Genomic DNA, 19,810 nt, shown 5'->3' with positions numbered 1-19,810 from the left:
CGTTGAGGGATCTATTCTGCTGGTCTACAAAAGCGACAAGCAGAAGGGTCATTTAGCCATTGTACGCTACTCCGTACGATGACGTGGAAGAAAAAACTCCCTAAAACTTAAAGAAAACCCTAACAGCATGATTTGAGCCGCCATTCATGGCTCGAACCTAACATGGGCGTCTCGTCTCTAAAGAGTTATCAGAAGACTAACGCAATTTAACCATGGGAAATAAGAAAACAAAAACAGAGAAAGATTCTTACCTCTCGGAGTACTAAAATGGCTTCTGCTTTGAATATCGGAAGAATGCTGGTTTGGAAAGCAAAGACTCCAAGCTTGCGAAAATCTCTTTCTATCTACGAAAAAGACGAGTGTGGTGGCATTGCCTGAGATCTGAGTTTTTACAGCACTTGAAATGACGTTTGCTTTTCTTGGAACCAAAACGAAGTTTGGACGGTAAAATTTCTCACCGTTGATCACGACCACGTGTCGCAAATCAGTAAGAAATAGTGAACTTCACGATTGAAGAAAATCAAATCTTCATCTTTTCCGTTGAAAAGCTCAAGCGACGGCACTCTTTCCCTCACAGCATTAATTGCGCTCCAATTTGCATTTAATGCTCTGATATGGTTTGTCGTTTCAGCATGTCACATATTTAATGTTCTAAAAAATGGAACCGTGTCAGCACGCAACGCATTTAATGCGTCTGGTTGACACTTACCACGCACAGGACACGTCTGCTAGTGTGGACTGCTTCATTAAATGCACCTGTACTAAAAGTACAACAGATAAAGCCTGAAAAAGTCAGGTTGCTCGTCCTTAACAAGCAATGACCATGCGAGGTCTTGTTCGCAAAATAGCGCTACTCCGACCTGTTTCTAAACAGGTCGAGATCACCAGAATTTCACAAAAGCATCCAACCATGGCATGACTTGTAGTTTCCAAGGTTCGATCCTCAAACCTTAAAAACTAGGGGACTTTTGTTATGACCGAAAAATATAGGGCTGACGTAAGTTCCAGTCAGCATACAAAAGTCAGAACATGGGTTCACCCGCAGCCTACTTCTGTCAGAATAGTGGATGCGCGCCAGACCTGCCAGGAGCTGTGGTGATCCCACGTGTCCAATCCCTGCGCCAAATCGCACAAATCACTATAGAAGGTGGGCAATGTGACATAAAGAAGATTTACACGAATAATCCCGTCAACTCACAGATTCAGTGATGATTGCCTTAATCCATCCCACTATAAATTGAGAGCTCCTCTCTCATTCAAGGGATTCGCACATTTTACTCTTGATCAGCTATTCTCTCTGTAATACGAAAGCTTTCTCTTTCTTGTACCATTATTTGTAAGTCAGTCAGCTCATGCGACTTGACCTCTATCATTAATAATATAATAGTGGACGTAGGACTTGCTTCCTTAGCATCCGAATCACTTTAAAACGTTTGTCTCATTGCATTTACTCTCATTATCCTTTATATTTACGTATGTCTTCTAGACCAGCTCAGCATTTCACACGTGTATTTAGTTAGTGTAAAAATCACGTATCAACAATGTTTATAACCGTTTTTATCCAATTTGATATATAAATGAAGAAAAACTTATACAAGATATGTGTATAACATGTATTTAATAAATTGAATGAAAATTATTAGTTGGGGATGGTTATGGGTCGGCTTTTTACGGGTAACACCTCTACCCTTCCCTAGTAACGGGGACAAAAAGTCCAACCAACCACCCACCCCGCGTCCCCGGTTTCAATGAGGAAACCTTCCTCGTCCAGTCGTGGTCGCCCCTAACCTTTGAATTTTCTAAGTAATCCCTAATTCCCTATCTGGCAGGAGCAGGTGGATTTAATTGTCATCCCCACACTAGACTAAAACATTGATTATCAATTATTTGCAGCCCAACGGTCTGGGCGGAAGGAGAATTAAGGAATTTATTATAGTTAAATTTTTGGTGAACGTATATTTTGAGTTTGCGTAAAACGAATATCAATTTATACATCTGTAAAAATACAATTAAAAAATTATTTAATAATAAATTTTAATTTATGAAATTACTAAATTGCTATAAAAAGTTAAATAAAATTTGGATCATCTCCAACCACAAACATTAAATTTGTGCAAGTTTTACATTAAATTTGTGTTTTTTTTTTTTTTTTTGTATTTCACTATTACATCTCAAACCAATTATACCAAATATTACACAAAAAATAATATTCTTTAAAATATTCTCTTTCTTTTTCTTTTTATTAATAATCAACAATTAATCTATTTTACTAATTATTTTTTTATATATTAATTAAATATTGAGAATGATATTTTTATTAAATAATAATTATTTTTAAAATTATACTAATTTAATAAAATTAAACATTTATTTAATCAAATAAACATTACATTTAATATAGAAAAACATTACATCTGATATAAAATGCCACAACAAAAAAAGACAACAACAAAAAAAAAAAGTAAAATTTCATATTGATAGTAATTTAATTTTCGGAATTAGTATATTTTTCCCACAAATGATTAATTAATGCATTTCGAAGTGCATGGTGAGCCTCTGTATCCTTGATTTGTCTATGTCGAGCAAGAAAATTTTGAAATCGCATATTTTCATCTATGACAATTTCAACTTTGGGAGTTGGTGCTTCCATCTGATTCTCAATCGATGCATCAACATTACGATAATTTTCTTATTTTTCATCATTTTTTGAATTATATAATTATTATGAATTTATTATTATAAATAATAATCAAATTAACATAAATACAAATAACAAAAATAAAAAATAAAATATATTTTATAGTATATGAACACTACTACACTAAATTGATGTAAGTGAACAGTATTACGCCAAATTTGATATGATACTATTTACTTACACTAATGTGATGTAGTGTTTAGCTCTAGGTTGGAGCATATTTTTCACACTATTTTTATGTTTTGGCGTTGGGTTAGAGATGCCCTTGGAATTAATATTAACAGTAGAAAAAAAATTGAAAATAAATGTGGGAGGTGGTGCCCAGATCGCCGACCCAATTTCATGTTTTAAATATGAATATATCAATATTACTTTAGGGAAGTGACAAGAAGGCCCAGCCGATGGGCCAAAAAATGGGCTTATGCTTTGGCCCAGAGCTCTGACCAGTGAAATTTTATTTTTCTTGTAAATTTTTCATCCTTCTAATTTTCTAAACGCATTTCTATCTATATATATATATAATATCCTGAAGCATGACCTATTTTATTTACAGGTAGGATTTTTAAAGCTATGAAATTAGTGGATTTTGACATGTTAAATGATTGTTCGACACGTGATTGCACCAAGTTATAGATTTAAAACGATGCATGGAAATTTGTTCTAATAAACTCCATAAAATTTCAAATTATGTTTGTAAATCTTTATAATGATTTTCATGTAGTTATATTTTGGCGTTTCTTTGCGATAGACTGAAAAATATTTGACTAACCTTTTTTTTCTTGTGATTAGTTACAATAATCTCGCAACAACACAATTATATAAATTGTCTCACAACAATCTCAATATTATTAACTTACATTGATACTTTGTCGTTGACACTAAGATTTCTATTTATTATGTAATATTTTTATTTAATAAATTTATCATTAAAATATTTCATTAGCCGTTTTATATGTAAGTTATAAAAGTTTATAAGAACACAAGAAATTTCTCAAAGATGAGTTCTATTTGTGACCACCAAAACGACTTAAATGTGTGTCATATTGAAGTTTTAATTCTAGTTGAATATGGTTAAGAAATACTAATGGGTTAATTACTTTAATATACGGAAATATTAGTGTTAGGTTAACAATTGATTGAGATTCTAAACATTAGTTATCTACCCTTTTGACTAGCTTAATTAAATAAATAAATCCAATTAACTAATTATTTAATGTCGATTTTCAATTCAAGATTAGATGAAAAGGTTGAACTAACAATGAACTACAATTTTGATCTCAAAAACTATATAAGCCCACGTAAATCCTTTGTTTCTTCACTCAAGAATTCAACAAATTTTTACATNCATGACTTGTTTCAATTATGTTGTCATTTTGATTTATACAAATCTCTTCTTGATGAACAATCTGTTCATCTCTAGTATTAGAACTGGAAGTAGACATTGATCTAGAAAAGTTTTCCATTTTGTGAATCACTTATTTCTTTCCCTACAGTGGTTAATCAAAGGGACTTACAACGGTTAGATCCTACAGCCCTACACAACCCAAAAAGACTCGGTACTCAAAATAATTAATAAACAAAATTTAAACAATCCTAAATCCCTGCCTCCTCCTCTGCCATATACCTGATCGCTTAAGCGATCTGCTATAAGTTTGGTATATGGCAGTAGATCGCTTAAGCGATCAGGTAAATGGCAGAGGATCGCTTAAGCGATCATGCTTATTTATACCAGATCGCTTAAGCGATATAATGGATCATTTAAGCAATCCAGTAAGCGATATACCAAATTGCTTAAGTGATACACCAGATCACTCAAGCGACTCTACATATGCTTTTTAAAATCTGTCAACCCTTAATACATCACTTAATAATTTTTTTTCTTGCATTATAGGTACTTGACTATTATAAGACATGAGACAAGTTGTTTTGGGTGTTGAATATTTTGGTGAGTGGGTGAAGGAAGGAAGTTGTTGGAAGTGGATTGGGAAGATCAAAGAAGTTATACCAATGACTGTGAGCACAAATGTTAGTTTTGATGAGTTGATTGATGAAATAATTATAAGAGGTTATTTGAGTTACTCAAGTAGTGATATAGTTGTGAAGTATATTTTAAGCAGAGTTCCTGAACATTATAGGTACTTCCTGCTATATTAAAGTCGGATGAAGGTGTGAAGTTATATATTATTGATGTGGCTGATAATGGTTCGAGGCTGATTTTAATGGTTTCTTTTGTAGATAAACCGTTGGAAGTTGGTTCAAAGGAAGAGGATAACAAGGAAGTTGGTAAAGAGAACGTTGGTTTTAATTTGAACTACGAGGGCATTGATTCTTAGTTGAAAAATCAAGAGTAGGCGGTGATTTGGGTAGTGAGGAGGACACTATAGAAGATGTTGGTCATGTGCGGCAAAATGAAAATGTTGACGAGGAAGACCCCGTATATGTTTCCACAGATGTAGAGATTCCTCTAAATACAGATTATGCAGAAGGTGTAGTTTGTGAGGAAGAGAACACTATGGTCCTTTATGCAGGTTCAAAGGCGGCAATTGCAGGTAGTAGTGAATCAGCTCATGTTTTTACTAATGGATTAAACTTGTACATAGGGTATTTATTTTACAACAAAGAGGAAGTGGTGAGAAAGCTAAAACTTGTTGTCGTGAGAGGTAATTTTGAGTTCATCACCAAAAAGTCTAATTCATCAATAGTGACAGTTGCATGTCGTGACCGAAAGTGCAAGTGGTGGGTTTATTGTAAAAGGTTGGCGGAGTCCGGAAAAATTTATTATTAGCACATATACTCGTCAGCACATATGTGGGTTGGGACATATTTCAAGTGAGCATCGACAAGCCTCCGCTGATGTTATTAGACAATTTGTCAAAATTTAGTTTATTGAAGAGAAATTCCATCTCCTAACGACATTCAGAGACCTGTGCGCACAGAGTTGGGATGCACTGTTAGTTACTGGAAATGCTGGAAAGGGAGACAACATGCACAAGATTTTGTGAGAGGCACGCTGGAGCACAGGTACGCAGTATTAGAAGCGTACCATTATATGCTTGAATTGACAAACCAAGGTAGAAAGACGGCTTTGAAGTGGGACAAGAATATGAGGTTTAAATATTTTTTTGTTGCTTATGGTGCTGCTATAAGGGGTTTTGTAAACATGAGAAAGGTGTTGGCTGTTGATGGTTGCTTTTTAACGGGAAAGTATGGAGGTAAATTGTTGGTGGCCACTGCACAAGACAGTGAGAATCACACATATCCCGTTGCATGGTGTGTGGTTGACTTTGAGAACAACAAGTTGTGGACTTGATTTTTTTCAGCAATTACATACAATAGTGCCTGACAGTGATGAGTTGTGCATAATATCTGATAGGCATAATTCTATAAAGAAGGGGATTGCCACTATTTACCCTCAAGCACATCACGAATTCTGTATGAGGCACCTTGGTGAGAACATAAAACAAAAGTTTAAGTGTGTTGGCCTCCTTTAAACATACTACATGGCAGCAAAAACTTATCGAGTTGATGGGTTCGAGGAGCACTTCCAGTAAATCCGAATCAAGGATGATAGAATTGCTAAATATCTTGAGTATGGTGTTGGTTTCGAGCGATGGAGTAGAGCTTACTTTCTTGGAAGAAGGTTCGATGTCATAACCACGAACATAGCTGAGTCCATAAATTCAAAGTTGTTCATAGAAAGAGAGTGTCCAGTAGTTGCCATTTTTGATGCAATCCAGAGGATATTGCCACGGTGGTTCCATGAGCGTCGTATGAATTCAGATAATTTTACCACAACCCTTGTTCTGTCAACTGAAAATTATTGTGAGAGCGTATGGAACTATCAAATGCAATGTTTTCCTATCCTCTTAATGCTCAAGAGTTCATCATGCGCGGCTATGGTCTGGATGCCCTAGATAGCCTTCTTAGTAAAACTTGCAGCTGTAAAGTGCTTGACATTCAATATTTACCTTGTCCTCATGCACTAGCAGCACTGAAACACCAACAGAAGCCAGATTTTGGTTCAAGAATTTACATGGAACTTTGCTCCCCTCTCTATATGGAAAATCACTACATGCTGGCTTATTCGGAAACGATATATCTAGTTCCTTCATAAGAGCAATGGGCGATGCTGTCAGAGTTGGTTGACATTATCATCCATCCGCCATTCAAGAAGACATAAAAGACGAGAAAAAGAGTTAAGTGTATTTCATCAACCTATAAGGTTCCTCGAATTATAAATAAGTGCTCAATTTGCAAGCAACTTGGCCACAAGAGAAGCAGTTGTCAGAATCGATCATATGCAAATCTAGAAAATTAGGTTCGAATCGATCAGAAGCAAGAAGGCAAGCAATCTGCAGATAAGATCGGATTGCTTAAGCGACATAAGATTGCTTAAGCGATCAGCTGTTATCTGCAAATCTGAATAGCAAATAATCCACCATAGCGTCTTATTCGACAGTCTTTGAATAGCCGCTACCGCCGGAGTCTAGGATTTGGAGTGGGGTTGAATTTTCCTCCTGTTTGTGAATATCAACCATGATTTTATGTAAGGAAGCTTTAAGATCGAATATTTGTCGAAAATAAAGAACTTTTATCGTTGAAAATCGCAGAGAAATCAAAGGTGTTCATTGGTCGTTTTTTGGGTATATTGCTCGATTAAGCGATTTTGAAGGGTGGAGGTCATTTTTAATTTTTAAAATTTAAACAAACTTCCGTTAATTATAACATTACTGATATGTTTAAATCTTTTCAGTTTAACCCATTTTACATATTTAATTAATCCTAAGTGTGCCATGTCAGTTTTTCTAACTTAAAAAAAAATTGCAAAATATTTCAAAGTTATTTTTTTAAATGCAAACCTGGGAGATCTGGCCAGTTAAATTTCCTCGATGAAGAATGTTATGCAACATATTCTTTCTAAAACCAGTTGGATCTGCAAAGCCACGCTAACACATTTGAGTATATGCAGTTTATTTTTGCTTACCCACAATGTGAACTATTTTGCTTGAGCTTTTGATGTTGTACATAACTTTGACCGGTGATATTTTTTTGGACTAAAAGTGATAAGGGTATTAATTTACATTATTTACAGTCTAAATGGAGCACTGTATTTTTTATATGATCAATTATCCCGAATCAAATTGGTTGGCTCACTCAAGACATACTTCGGTAGCTCATACTTCGCACCTGCAATAGAAATTTCATTAATGGTTAACCTCTGTGGATGAATAATAGCGAAAGAGGTTAAGGGTGGAAAGAGGAGTCACCTCTCTCGTCATAGCAGATCGTCAAATCCTCACTCTGGACAATTACACCAGCACTATCGACAATTGCTTGTGCAAGGGTTATTTCAGCTTCAGCAGCAGCTCGAAGCGCATCCCATATCTCTGATAAGAAAACAATACCTCATTTTTCAGAATTATTCTTCCTCCACTCAACACTATGGAGTTGATTGCACATCAAAAGAAACTTTGCCTAATCACGTTGAGCTTATGTTCCCAGCAATAGCCAGAACAACAAGCATCATTGGTATACCTAAACTCTGCCACATTATTTTCCATGTGAACTTCTATTCAAACTTCAATTACCGAGTGTTTATTGTTTGTTTATTGTGCTAAGTTTGACAAACCATGTACAAAAAAAACCTCCAGCTGCTCACCGTAAATTTAAAAAAGAAAATGTCTACATATCTATGCAGTGCTAACACATTCCTAAACAGGGATGAAAGCGAAAAGTTTACTTTCTACAATTGAATCCTGATAAAGTTACAACCAGTGAAGCATCCTCACTGACTAACGAAGGTAATTTTTTTAATATGAAGGAAAGTTCCAAACCTACAAGGAATATATAGTACTCATGTCAACTTGGGATAAATCAGTAAAATCTTTCAGCTTATAAAGTAGCAGTAAGCTTAACAGCATGCACACAAACCACATAAGCAAATAATATAGATTAACCATAAACAGTGAGTTTAACTTTTAATGTATTGTCTCCGGGTGCAAGCACTGGGAGCTCAAATTTTTTTAAAAACATAAGTGATTCCTATCAAAACTGCAAATGTGCAGGACAACCATGCATTTTCACACATTGCACAAGTAGCTGGCACCTGGTCAAAACAATAATATAAAAACATACTACAGTAGACCAATAAAGCACTAAAATTTGCAATGAACTATCTTGGAAGCCAGCATCAAATTATTTTGACCAGTATAAAATGCCTCCTCTACTTCCTATTCTGTTGTTTCCAATGGATCATAGCTTATTCCTTGTAACTAAAGGTACAAGTATAGTACTTTGTCAAATGAGTATAGAATACTTACCTTTAGCGAAGAGGCTTAGAATGGTATAAAAAATTTCAAATACAAATCAACAGACTGAATCAAAATTCTCATTCTATGACTTCAAACTAGAAGCAGCAGGAGCCAACAATTTTTTATCATTGCAAACAGTTGAGTCTCATCATACCCCTTTAGTCACTTTCAGAGATCTCTTTTAAGTTCTAGTGTTGCTGTGAATTCAGTGCCATAGCATCAAAGAAAAAATGCTACAGTGTCACTATCTTGACAGAGTTAATTTAGCTTTTAATTAATGTTCATGCTAACTAGTAGGAAATTGTCTTCTTCCAGTGTCGATGTGATAGACATTACAATAATGCTAGAAAATGTTCTTAAAATTTTCTCTCTATACTTCCTCATAAGCAGGATCTCTACATCTACATTTATATGTTTTATCATTATTCACCAGTCTCCATCATTAAATTCCCTTCCCAAATAATGGTACACCCTATTAAATTCATAATCAAACATTTGCACATCCAGTTGATAATGGTTGCACACACATTGGCAAGCACATGCTGCCTACATTTGTCCACATCTGACTCAGAAATGGACAATAAGGAAAGATGATAATGACTTCTAACAAACAGACAAATCACATTTTCCGACTAAAATCTCAAAAGCAATGTACACTGTAAAAGAAAATGCTTAACAGTTGACATTACAAATAGTAATTAACTTGATAATTTTGAACTCCAATACCAATTGCCAAGTCCAAATTGTATCGCAAAACTGAAAATAACTCATTAAACACCATCAAAAAATTTGCTATCAACAACAGCAAGTACTGAAAGTAAATTACAGTCATGGAACCATACCTTTCCTACCACCATAGTGAGGAGCGGTATCCCAGAATTCATCTCGCAACTGCATAAGTTGTGTCCTCGTAATCGTTTCAGAATGCTTCCAAGGTTTTGGCTTCCGAATTTTCTTTGCACTCTCTGTGACCATATAGTATCAAAATCAAATTCAAACGAACTACTTTTCTCCACAATCAAGCTGTCAATTTCAAAAAGCTCACATAGGCACAAAAGAAAGAATATACGAGTTATATGTTTATGAAAATAAAAAAATCTCGCAGCAAAAAGCACTTAATCACATAAAATCTGGTAGATTCAACATTCCGATACAAAATTACATCTAAATTCATAATTTATTTCTTTCATTATGAATATCAATAATAAAAAAATAAAATAAAATAAAATCCGAAATTTGCAGGAGTTTAAACACCAGTTCTATAATACACATACATTAGCATCAAAACACTTTAAATTGCTGATTGATGAATAACAATAATTCCATAATGAAAATTTCAAAACATTGCAGATATTAAAACAAATAACTAATGATGATTGTTTAATGTTTACCGTCTCCTTTGGCGCGCGTGGATCCCGTACAACCCATGGAGAGAGCGGGAGAAATCTCGAGACGAAAAATCTGAAGCAATTGAATAATATTCAAATTTAATAAGAGTACCATATAAGATTTAAATAGATGAAATGAAAGGTGAGAGAAGAGAAAAGAAGGAATTGTAAATGATGTAAATGTATGCAAAGCGACAGGTATTGACGAGGAGGAGGAGGAGGAGGTAGAAGGAGCGAGAGGCAAAGGTCGTTACATAGTCTGCCTGCAACCTTTTTGTTTTGTTGGGAAGTGGGAGTCCACCCTTTCCTTCAGGAGATCTCACTCTCATCATTCATCATACACGCGCTTTGCCCTTTTTCTATTTCCCTTCCCCTTCTCTTCCACCTCAACATTTGCTTTCTTAATTAAATATTATTCTTTTTTCCTATTAATTGCCCACAGATTCATTGAAACACCTCTTAATAAGATAATTAATTATTAATGATGATGCATGATATATTCACTTAATATGAAATATTGCCTTGAACGTGTATCATTCTTTATTCAATTATTTATATATAATAAGAATTTGGAGTGATTTTGTTTCAAAAAGCAATAATAATACTCAGCAAATGAAAACTACTATTGAGTGATCGAGTGGTTCGGTGAGAACTATTAGGTATACTACCCAAGAGATTTGAGTTCGAATCCGGCCTTATCCCCTAATAGACTTAGCCACTTGAGTTGTTATTCGGTCTCTAATTTTAGAATCTCAAAGGATTAATTGAAGTGCATGTAAATTAGTCCAGATACCCTGATCATTAAAAATAAATAAATAATAACAATAATATTGAAATAAATAAATAATTGTTATTTTGTCTCTGGTTTTATGTATTATTGAAATTTCAATCTACAAAATTATTATTTATAAATTACTAGCCTTATTGTCGGATGACAAAACTTTAACCATTTGGATGAGTTACTTAGAAATCTTATGTTCGAGTCTCACAAAGTAGTTATCTATCATATTTGTGACTTACTTAGCTCATTAGACTTGTAGGGTGTTCAATAGACTCTAAAGATTAATTGAAGTGCGCGAAAACTTGTCTGAACGCCTCAGTTATAAAAAAAAAAAAAAATTATATTTAAAAACTAATAACATAACCTAATCTCATAATAAATTGCAAAGTCACATTATTTCACTTATTAAGCGTTGCTCACCCGAGTGATTTTTATACCTTAGATATTAAAGAATAATATTACATTTACAAAACATTATCATAGTATAATAAGCTTGCCTTTTCTTATCATATTTTATTTTCATTTCTCACATTCTGTTAGATGTAGAAATCAGATCGGATAATCTCTTTCTTTTTGTGACAAAAAGAAACTTAGACGTAACGTAAGGAATTGTTTAAGGATACATAGTACATACCACGTTTTCTGTAGCATGAGATAACCTCAATCCTCAAAGATGGGATCCTCCGTGATGAAGAAGAACAATTGTCCTTGAATTGCGGTGAGTGGAGATAAGAGTTTTTGAGTAAAGGTAACTGCTTTAGAGTTGATGATTGAGAGAGATCTTAGGACCCTTGGGCCTACCTTCTAACTGATAGACTTCTTGGGCTTGGGCTATTACTGACCCAATTATTACTATTAGACTTAGAGTGGAGCTATCGGCATTCCACTAATGGACTAAAAAAACCCATTTTCTAAAACATCCCATTTTAAAGTTTTAAAATTTATATATATATATATATATATATTTTTTTTTTTTTTTTTCAAGAGAGTTAACATTTTATTTCCATTCACTTATCCTTTATACCCCCACCATTGCTATTCTTAAAATAAAATTTTAAATAATTAAATTGAAAGTTAAAAAATCAAAGTACAAAGAATTTCAATAATTAATACGAGCATCATTTTGAAGAGCATTTTTCATATAAATAAATAGCATCTTCATTAATTTTTAAATATAAAGAACACAATTTTTGTTCAAATCCAATAGACTCTTTAAATTTAATAAAGATGCTCTTTATTTTTAAGAAAGAGACTCAATGGGAGAGAGAATTAATAAATAAAATGCATAGAAATTTGTAGTTTATTAATTAAAATTATGATAGAAAGTGAAATTTAACTCTCTAAATGTAGAGAGTCAAACTTACTCTCTAATTTATATTTTAAAGATAAAGAGTATGTTAGACTCTTGTTTTTATGGATAGACTCTTTATAATAAAGAGTTTTAGTCATATAAAGAGTCATTTGGATATACTCTTAAATATCATAAAAAATACATAAATTAAAATAGCTATCAATACTTTTAACAAAAACAACAATAAATTTATATGTAAAGCAGTTATAAACTTACAATTTTGTATTGCTTATAACTTGATATATCTCATTGCAAATCTTCTTCGTCCATTAAACTAATAGTAAATTAAAATTAATTTTAATAAATTACTATAAAGATAAATTTATCATTGTAAAATTTATTAAAAAGTGGGGTTTTTTTAATCCATTAGCAGAGTGTCAACAGATCCAGTCTTAGGCTTATTACCTATGATTAAAACTAGAGGGAAGTCATTTAAGCCGACCAATTTTTTGTTCTAAGTCCTCATTTAAATCAAATTAAGAGTAATATTATAGATCCCAAAAATCACTTACCAAATGACAGTGTTATCTTGTTTGGCATTGACATATCACTTACCAAATCATCACTTTATTTATATATCAACATCACATAAACTTACACATCATGTGAGATTATAATTTTGGGAAAACTTTTGGGATATGTAATATTATTGTAAAATTAATCAATGAAATTAGGTTTTGTAAATCTTATCATATTATTCCAAAAATAACCATTTTCTAATATCCTATGTTCTATTTTATTGAACTCTCACCCTTCAAATAGTTTCTAATGTTGTTTTCTAACTTGGGATTTATAAACTAAAAGAAAAATATAAAAAATAGCTGATAAGACAAATTAAAATTTATGTTTGGAAACGTATACCACTCGACTTTGGCCTATTATGGTAGATACAACAATAACAAATTGCACTTAAGGGTACGTTTGGTTCAAAGAATGTTATATTACTGAGAATATGATATTAATGGAAAGATAAATTAACTTGAAGATTACTATGAGGGGGTGTTTGGTTGAGGGGTATTGGAGATTAATAAGGTTAAATTATCTTATATTACTTGATTACCATGTTTGGTTGTTAAGTAATATAAGATACCGGTAATCTTCAAATACCAATAGTGGTTACTATTGATAATATTTGAGATAATCTGATTACCTCCATTTTCTTAGGTATTCTAAGATTACCAGGGTTATCTTTTTTTTGTTACAATTCTATCCCTTATTAATAAAATTTTAGGACAATAATACCCTTATGTTTAAATTTATTTACATGAATATGGCTTTTACTATTTTACCCTCAATTAATTAACTTTTTGGACAAATTTACCCTTGAATTCAAAACAAATTAGAGCCCACCCAAGCCGCCACCCCCAGCCACCTGCCGCCAGTAACCACTGCCACGCCCGCCATTGAAACGGGGCACAGAAGGCCAAAAATGGTCATCATGCACCGATATGGCCATTTCTGGCTAGATTTGTCAAGTCTAGCCATTTTCAGCCAGATCTTTGGCCGGAAATGGCTATAAGCCGCACGGAGGCCATTTCCTGCCTTTCTTGCACTATTAGGTTGCCTGCAGGTCACCGGCGGCCAGCAGTGGCTGGGTTGGTGGGGGTGCTTTGTTGATTTTCTAAACTTTTATTATGAGGTTGTTTTTGCTAAGTTTTTAAATGTATGGGGGTTATAATAATCCAAATAATAATAATATTAAAAAATAATATAATAATAATATTTAATTAGAGGACAATTCAGTAATTTAAATAACATACCCTCCAATTTATTCCTCCCAACCAAACATATTAATATAACATACTCATCAATTAACCAAACACATTTTTTTAAAGATTCTCAGTAATCTTCAAGGTAATCTATCTTTCCAGTAATCCAACATTCCCTAAACCAAATGCCCCCTGAATGTTTAGGGAAATATGTTTAGTTATGTTAGAATAAATTGGTAGGTATGTTATATTGATATGTTTAGTTGGGAGGAATAAATTGATGGGTATGTTATATAGATTACTAAATTATTCTCCTTTTTAAATATTAATATAATATTATTTTTAATATTATACTAATATTTAACATTAACGGCCATGGATCTGGTTATTTTCAGCCAAATCTATAGCCATCAATACGGTCGTGCTGGCGTGCAGCGGTGGTCCTGGGTGGCCTGCAATTTGTTTTAAATATAAAAGCATTACTGTCAAAAAAATTAATTAATTAGGGGTAAAATTGTAATGGCAGCATCATGTAAATTAATTTCAAAATAAGGGCATTATTGTCCAAAATATTTAATAGTTAGGGGTAACACTGTAATAAAATTAAGATTGCCAAGTAATCTTAAAATACCTAAGAAAATTGAGGTAATCAGATTACCACCTATATAACCAATAATAATTACTATTGGTTTTGAAATAATACCATAATCTTTTACTATTGGTTTTGAAATATTATTGGAATCTTATATTACTTGATAGATAAACGTGGTAATCTAACTAATATAAGATGACATTATCTGAGTAATGGGGATGCATGACGTCACTCTTAGAATTGCACTTTGAACATTTCATACCCATTAGATAAAGCAATAATGCTACGGACACCGATTAATCTCATCAAATTATTGTACCGACTTATGTGAAATCCGAATTAGACGCGGCTATGTTGGACACTATAACACGTCTTTCATGAATGAACAACCGTCCAACAATTATGGACACTTGTCCATATTTGATGGATGGATGTGCATTACAAATGGACGATTGTCCACCAATCTGGACGAAATTTTGAACGAAAATAACAATAGACTCTTGTCCATATTATATGGACGACAGTCCATTTCCTATGGATAGACGTCCACCTCGAATGGATGCCCATCCATAATGACTTGCAGTATTTTTAAAATGAGGAGGATGATTTTTTTTTAAATGACGGGCGACCATTTTCAATGGATGGCCGTTCGTATCAGATGGACGACCGTCCATTGGACAGCTAGGTAAATATATATATATTTTTTTTTTAATTTACAATTTTTTTCAATTATGCAAATAAAAAAGATATAGCTTGTCTTATACGCTTCTACAAATGAGCGCCAAAATTCTTAGATGAAATAAAATAATAATAATAAGACTTTATTTGCAGCATCATTTTAAAGCTAATACCTTGTAGCTTCATCGTCTCATCTTTTCTTCTGCGTGTTCTTGCCAGAGCTTGTTAGTCTTCCACGCGGTATTGGCAGTTTCTTCCTCAACAGCCACAACAACTAGCTACTGTGACAAGAAAGTTACTAATATTTTCATAGGAAAGCCACCAATTTTTTACAGAGAGAATCGTTTAGGGTAGAAAGGGAGATCAAACTTTTTTGAGGTTAGAAATATTTGTTGAAGTACTTAATAATTTTTTACTTAATTTATGCATTTATTTAGTTTCATATTCTATTTTGGATTAAATATATGTTACAATACAAAATAACTGATAGACAATATTTGTTGGCGATTGTTGTGAACCAGATTCATGAATGCGAAAACTAGTATTGGTTTTGCATAAAATTATGGAATATGGAAGAATCCAGTTTGCCTCATTCAATGATGTTGAGGTAAATTGTGTTCGAAACTTTAACTTTTTCGTTAACATGAATTTAAATTTGTTGTATCGTATTGTTTTTTATGATGTGTTGTATTAGTACATTCTAATTTTGTCCATTATAAAACCATTAAATCAGGAAAATGAATGTGATGAATTAGAAGATATGGGATGTGTAGAGGAAGAAGTGAATCCTTATATCAGAATGGTGTTTGATTTAGTTGACAGTCTAGTGAAGTATTACAAAAGGTATGCTAGCAAAATGGGTTTTGACTCAAGCTGTATCACATACTAAACAAATTAACTATACTACTACAATAACAACTAGTTATATATCATAGTGTAGGAGGTGGAGGCTGACTGGAGGAGGAGGAGGCTGTTGAGAAGTTCTTCATCATGGTGAAAATTTCTGTCATGCGTTCCCCAAGAGTGTCAACTGTTTCTTCTATTCTTGATGCGAACTAGTTAAAATCACTTTGCAACTGATCCTGTTATTCTTGCATTTTCCTCTTAATACTTGAAAAACTCTCCGCTTGTAACCTTTCGATTTGCTCAAATCTGCTTACAATTTCGTCTAAAGTATGAGGAGACATTTCTTGTACATTCTGAGAAGATCCAAGTTTAGTACCGTTCTTTTTCTTTTGCGCACATATATAGACTCGTCCTTGATTTACCCCTTCTAGAACAGGGACACCTTCCTGAACTGTTGCATCTTTCTCCATTTCATCCCTAATCACAAACCATTCTCCTACCATATTCTTTCTAATCAAACCAATTTTACACAATGTGACATCCCCCAACAAATTATTTACAGAAAACTTAATCTTATTTGCTTCATCATTAGGGGTGATATGAAAACCCAACTTCTCATCTATTAAAGTAACAAGCATCCCCCGATATATTTCTCCTTTATCTACTTGAATCTCTCCCAACTTCTTAATCAATAACTTTGCTAAATTTACTTGCCTTCTTGCTATGCTGCTTCTATGAACAATAAATCCTTAACCATCACATTTCCATTTGTCTCTTTCCTGCCATCAAATGTGAAAGTAAAAAATCTGTGACATACTCTCATAACATGATTCTTTAAATTTGTAGATTTATACCTATGTGAATGGTAAATCTCTATTCCATAAACATCCGTCCAAGCTTGTTTGGAATCTCACATTGTAGATACGTTATTCAAATCTTATCCAGGTTGCTAACTCTTGTAGTCTCACTATAAAATTTTGGTTCTTTAATCTAAAAAACATTTTATAGGTCAGAAAATCATCAGTATTTGTCTCCACAACTTCCAAACTACTAAAAAACTCATAGATCAAATGTTTGTATCTATCATATCTAATACTCACCAACTGTTCTCATTTCAAGTTACGGATCCAATCATTAATTTCATCAAATAAACCCAAACTTGTCATAAATCCTAAATCCAAACTTCTTCCAAGGCAAATATCTCTTTTTGTTATCTCCTTGTAATGTTTTTTATGTTGCAAGTCTCGAAATTGGACTCTGACAATTTGCCTCCATGAGGAATGGTTGTATTTTTTGCTCTTACCATTTTCTGCTTTTTTCTAAAACTTGTATATATAAAAAATTCATCATCATAATCAATGTGTACAAGACATTGAAAACAAATCAGTGCATACAACACAAATAAGTGAATATAAAATAGAAAAAAACAACCTGTATGAGCCTGAACTATGTTAAGTGCCATTAATTCATAAACATACCTACAACAGGAGGAAACAAAAAACTAACTGGTGAGGAAAGTCTAAGTCAAGTGATAGGGGTAGAAATTGAACTTGAACTAGTTGAAAAAGAAATCTATTTCAAATTTTTTTTTGGTAAGTATCTATTTCAAATATTCATTTACTTTCAGTTTATAGAAATATGAGTGTTTGAAATCCAATACTGTCAACATATGAAAATAGTATCAAAATCAATTTCTATTCATGCAGGCAAAATTTTCAAAAATTAATGGCTTTGAAAAACAAGAACTTCACTAAGATTTGAACATATATTATGTCAATTTTGGAATTTGTTATGAACAAAGCATCAGATAGATCACTTACAAGGCAGTTAAGTGTTTTGATGGTTTGATATGCAAATTTGTGGCTAATGGGATCAAATCCTAAGCAAGTGAAGATCTAATCAAGTACTAAATATCCCATTTAACCCCTTGATGTTTTCTTTTATTTTCACTTGTGTTGAATTGGGTACCCAAATATGTACATATATAAACAAACTGGTTCACTTTCATAATAGATTTCAGCAAATCCCACCTAATCAATTATTAGATTTGCATTCGGATCTTACCATATTCTAGTGAGAATCCACCAAACAAGTGTTTGAAAGTAACATGTAAATTAAGATTTGAAATTAACGTAAATTCATCTACCCACCTTACAGCTCAATCAAGCAAAATCATCAATCAAAACCAATAAAATCACAAAAATTCACATGATGAGTAGAAACAAAATAAACACAATAACTTACGAGAAGAACGACAAATGGCTTCAATGAAGAAGAAGAATGACAGATGAGGAACGAAGACGAAGAAGTGAAGAACTACAGATGTGGTTATTTTCCGATAAAGAACTTGGAGTTGGATGCAACTTTTTTCTTTCAATAATCCCAAGAAATTGGACGACCGTCCAGTTCTTTATCGCTTATTTTGATTTTTAAAACCTTTTTTGGGATCGCAAATTTTTAAACCCTAAGAATTGAAATTTAAAAAAAAAAAAAATTTAATTGCCTCACTGTTCAATGGACAGTCGTCCATCTGATGCGGACAGCCGTCCATTAAAAATGGCCGCCCGTCCATATAATATGGATGGACGTTCATTCTTATTCTTTCAAAAAATCATTCCTCCTCATTTTAAAAATACTATAAATCATGATGGACAAACGTCTATTCGAGGTGGACGCTTATCCATAGGAAATAGACACTCGTCTATATAATATAGACGGGAGTCTATTGCTATTTTCGTTCAAAATCTCGTCCAGATTAGTGGACGGTTGTCCATTCACGAAAGAGGTGTTATAGTGTCTAACGTGATTACGTCTGACTCGGATGCCACATAAGTAGATACAACAATTCGGTGAGATTAGTTAGTGTCCGTAGTATTATTGTAGATAAAGACACTTGTCAACCTTTCATGATCTCAACCTTAATCTCCATTTCGCATAAATCACGGCGTTTAGATTGCCTTACACCTAATTTCTGGTCATGCAACCCATTTGACTCTTTTAAGACTATTCCTCCAAAAAATCGAGTCTTTTACTTGAATTTTATCAATTTGGGCTGAAAACTTACTATTATAATAATACCGAAAATCTAACCTTATCTTTCTTTATCAAGATTATGCTCCTTAATCAACCCTTAAATTACAACACTTCGGAAATTTCCTTTTTATCATATTTTACATTTTTCCTTGAGAAGGGCCGGTGACACAATGCCGACCACCATTGACAAGGAGTTGAAGAAGTCGACGGAAGTATTTATTGACTCAGTAATATTACAACTCCTTAAACTGACGTCGTTTTGAGACTATACACGTTTACAAACTTCGCCTATCCTTCAAGCTTCATAATAGTTTCTTTTGTTGTTCCGTGTGGAGTTGAAGCCGTTGCCAACTGCCACGTCAGCTCACTTTCATTCACATTCACCAGTCATGAAACTAATTTAAAAACGAAAAAAAGAAAAAA

The 19,810-nt window shown here is 33.1% G+C and overlaps 1 protein-coding gene across 5 annotated transcripts; it reads right to left on the bottom strand.

Annotated features, from left to right (window-relative positions):
* Nucleotides 1–7,562: 7,562 nt before the first annotated feature.
* LOC116119890 (ubiquitin domain-containing protein 1-like) lies at nucleotides 7,563–11,889 on the bottom strand. Of its 5 annotated transcripts, none has more exons than XM_031405823.1 (5): nucleotides 11,813–11,889; nucleotides 10,401–10,470; nucleotides 9,852–9,974; nucleotides 7,966–8,085; nucleotides 7,563–7,885 (listed from the first exon to the last, which is right to left on the bottom strand). In XM_031405823.1, the coding sequence occupies exons 2-5, from the start codon at nucleotides 10,435–10,437 to the stop codon at nucleotides 7,821–7,823; spliced, it is 345 nt and encodes a 114-aa protein (XP_031261683.1). In that variant the 5' UTR covers nucleotides 10,438–10,470; nucleotides 11,813–11,889; the 3' UTR covers nucleotides 7,563–7,820. The 5 variants fall into 5 exon arrangements, with proteins under 5 accessions (XP_031261683.1, XP_031261681.1, XP_031261682.1 ...); XM_031405821.1 differs by lacking the exon at nucleotides 11,813–11,889 and adding an exon at nucleotides 10,652–10,763; XM_031405822.1 differs by lacking the exon at nucleotides 11,813–11,889 and adding an exon at nucleotides 10,652–10,753 and having other exon boundaries at nucleotides 10,401–10,455.
* Nucleotides 11,890–19,810: the final 7,921 nt, after the last annotated feature.

This window comes from Pistacia vera, unplaced genomic scaffold (assembly GCF_008641045.1).
Source record: "Pistacia vera cultivar Batoury unplaced genomic scaffold, PisVer_v2 Contig91, whole genome shotgun sequence".
Classification (NCBI taxonomy): Eukaryota; Viridiplantae; Streptophyta; class Magnoliopsida; order Sapindales; family Anacardiaceae; genus Pistacia; species Pistacia vera.
This window is presented reverse-complemented; position numbering and strand designations above follow the sequence as displayed.

What these genes read in the sequence shown, in the direction of transcription:
- LOC116119890 (XM_031405821.1), bottom strand. Translation starts at nt 10,729, where the DNA reads ATGATGAGAGTGAGATCTCCTGAAGGAAAGGGTGGACTCCCACTTCCC. An exon ending in TCACTATGGTGGTAGGAAAG is followed by an intron (nt 8,086 to 9,851) that starts GTATGGTTCCAT and finishes TTTTCTTATCAG; the next exon opens with AGATATGGGATGCGCTTCGA. An exon ending in GATCTGCTATGACGAGAGAG is followed by an intron (nt 7,886 to 7,965) that starts GTGACTCCTCTT and finishes TTTCTATTGCAG; the next exon opens with GTGCGAAGTATGAGCTACCG.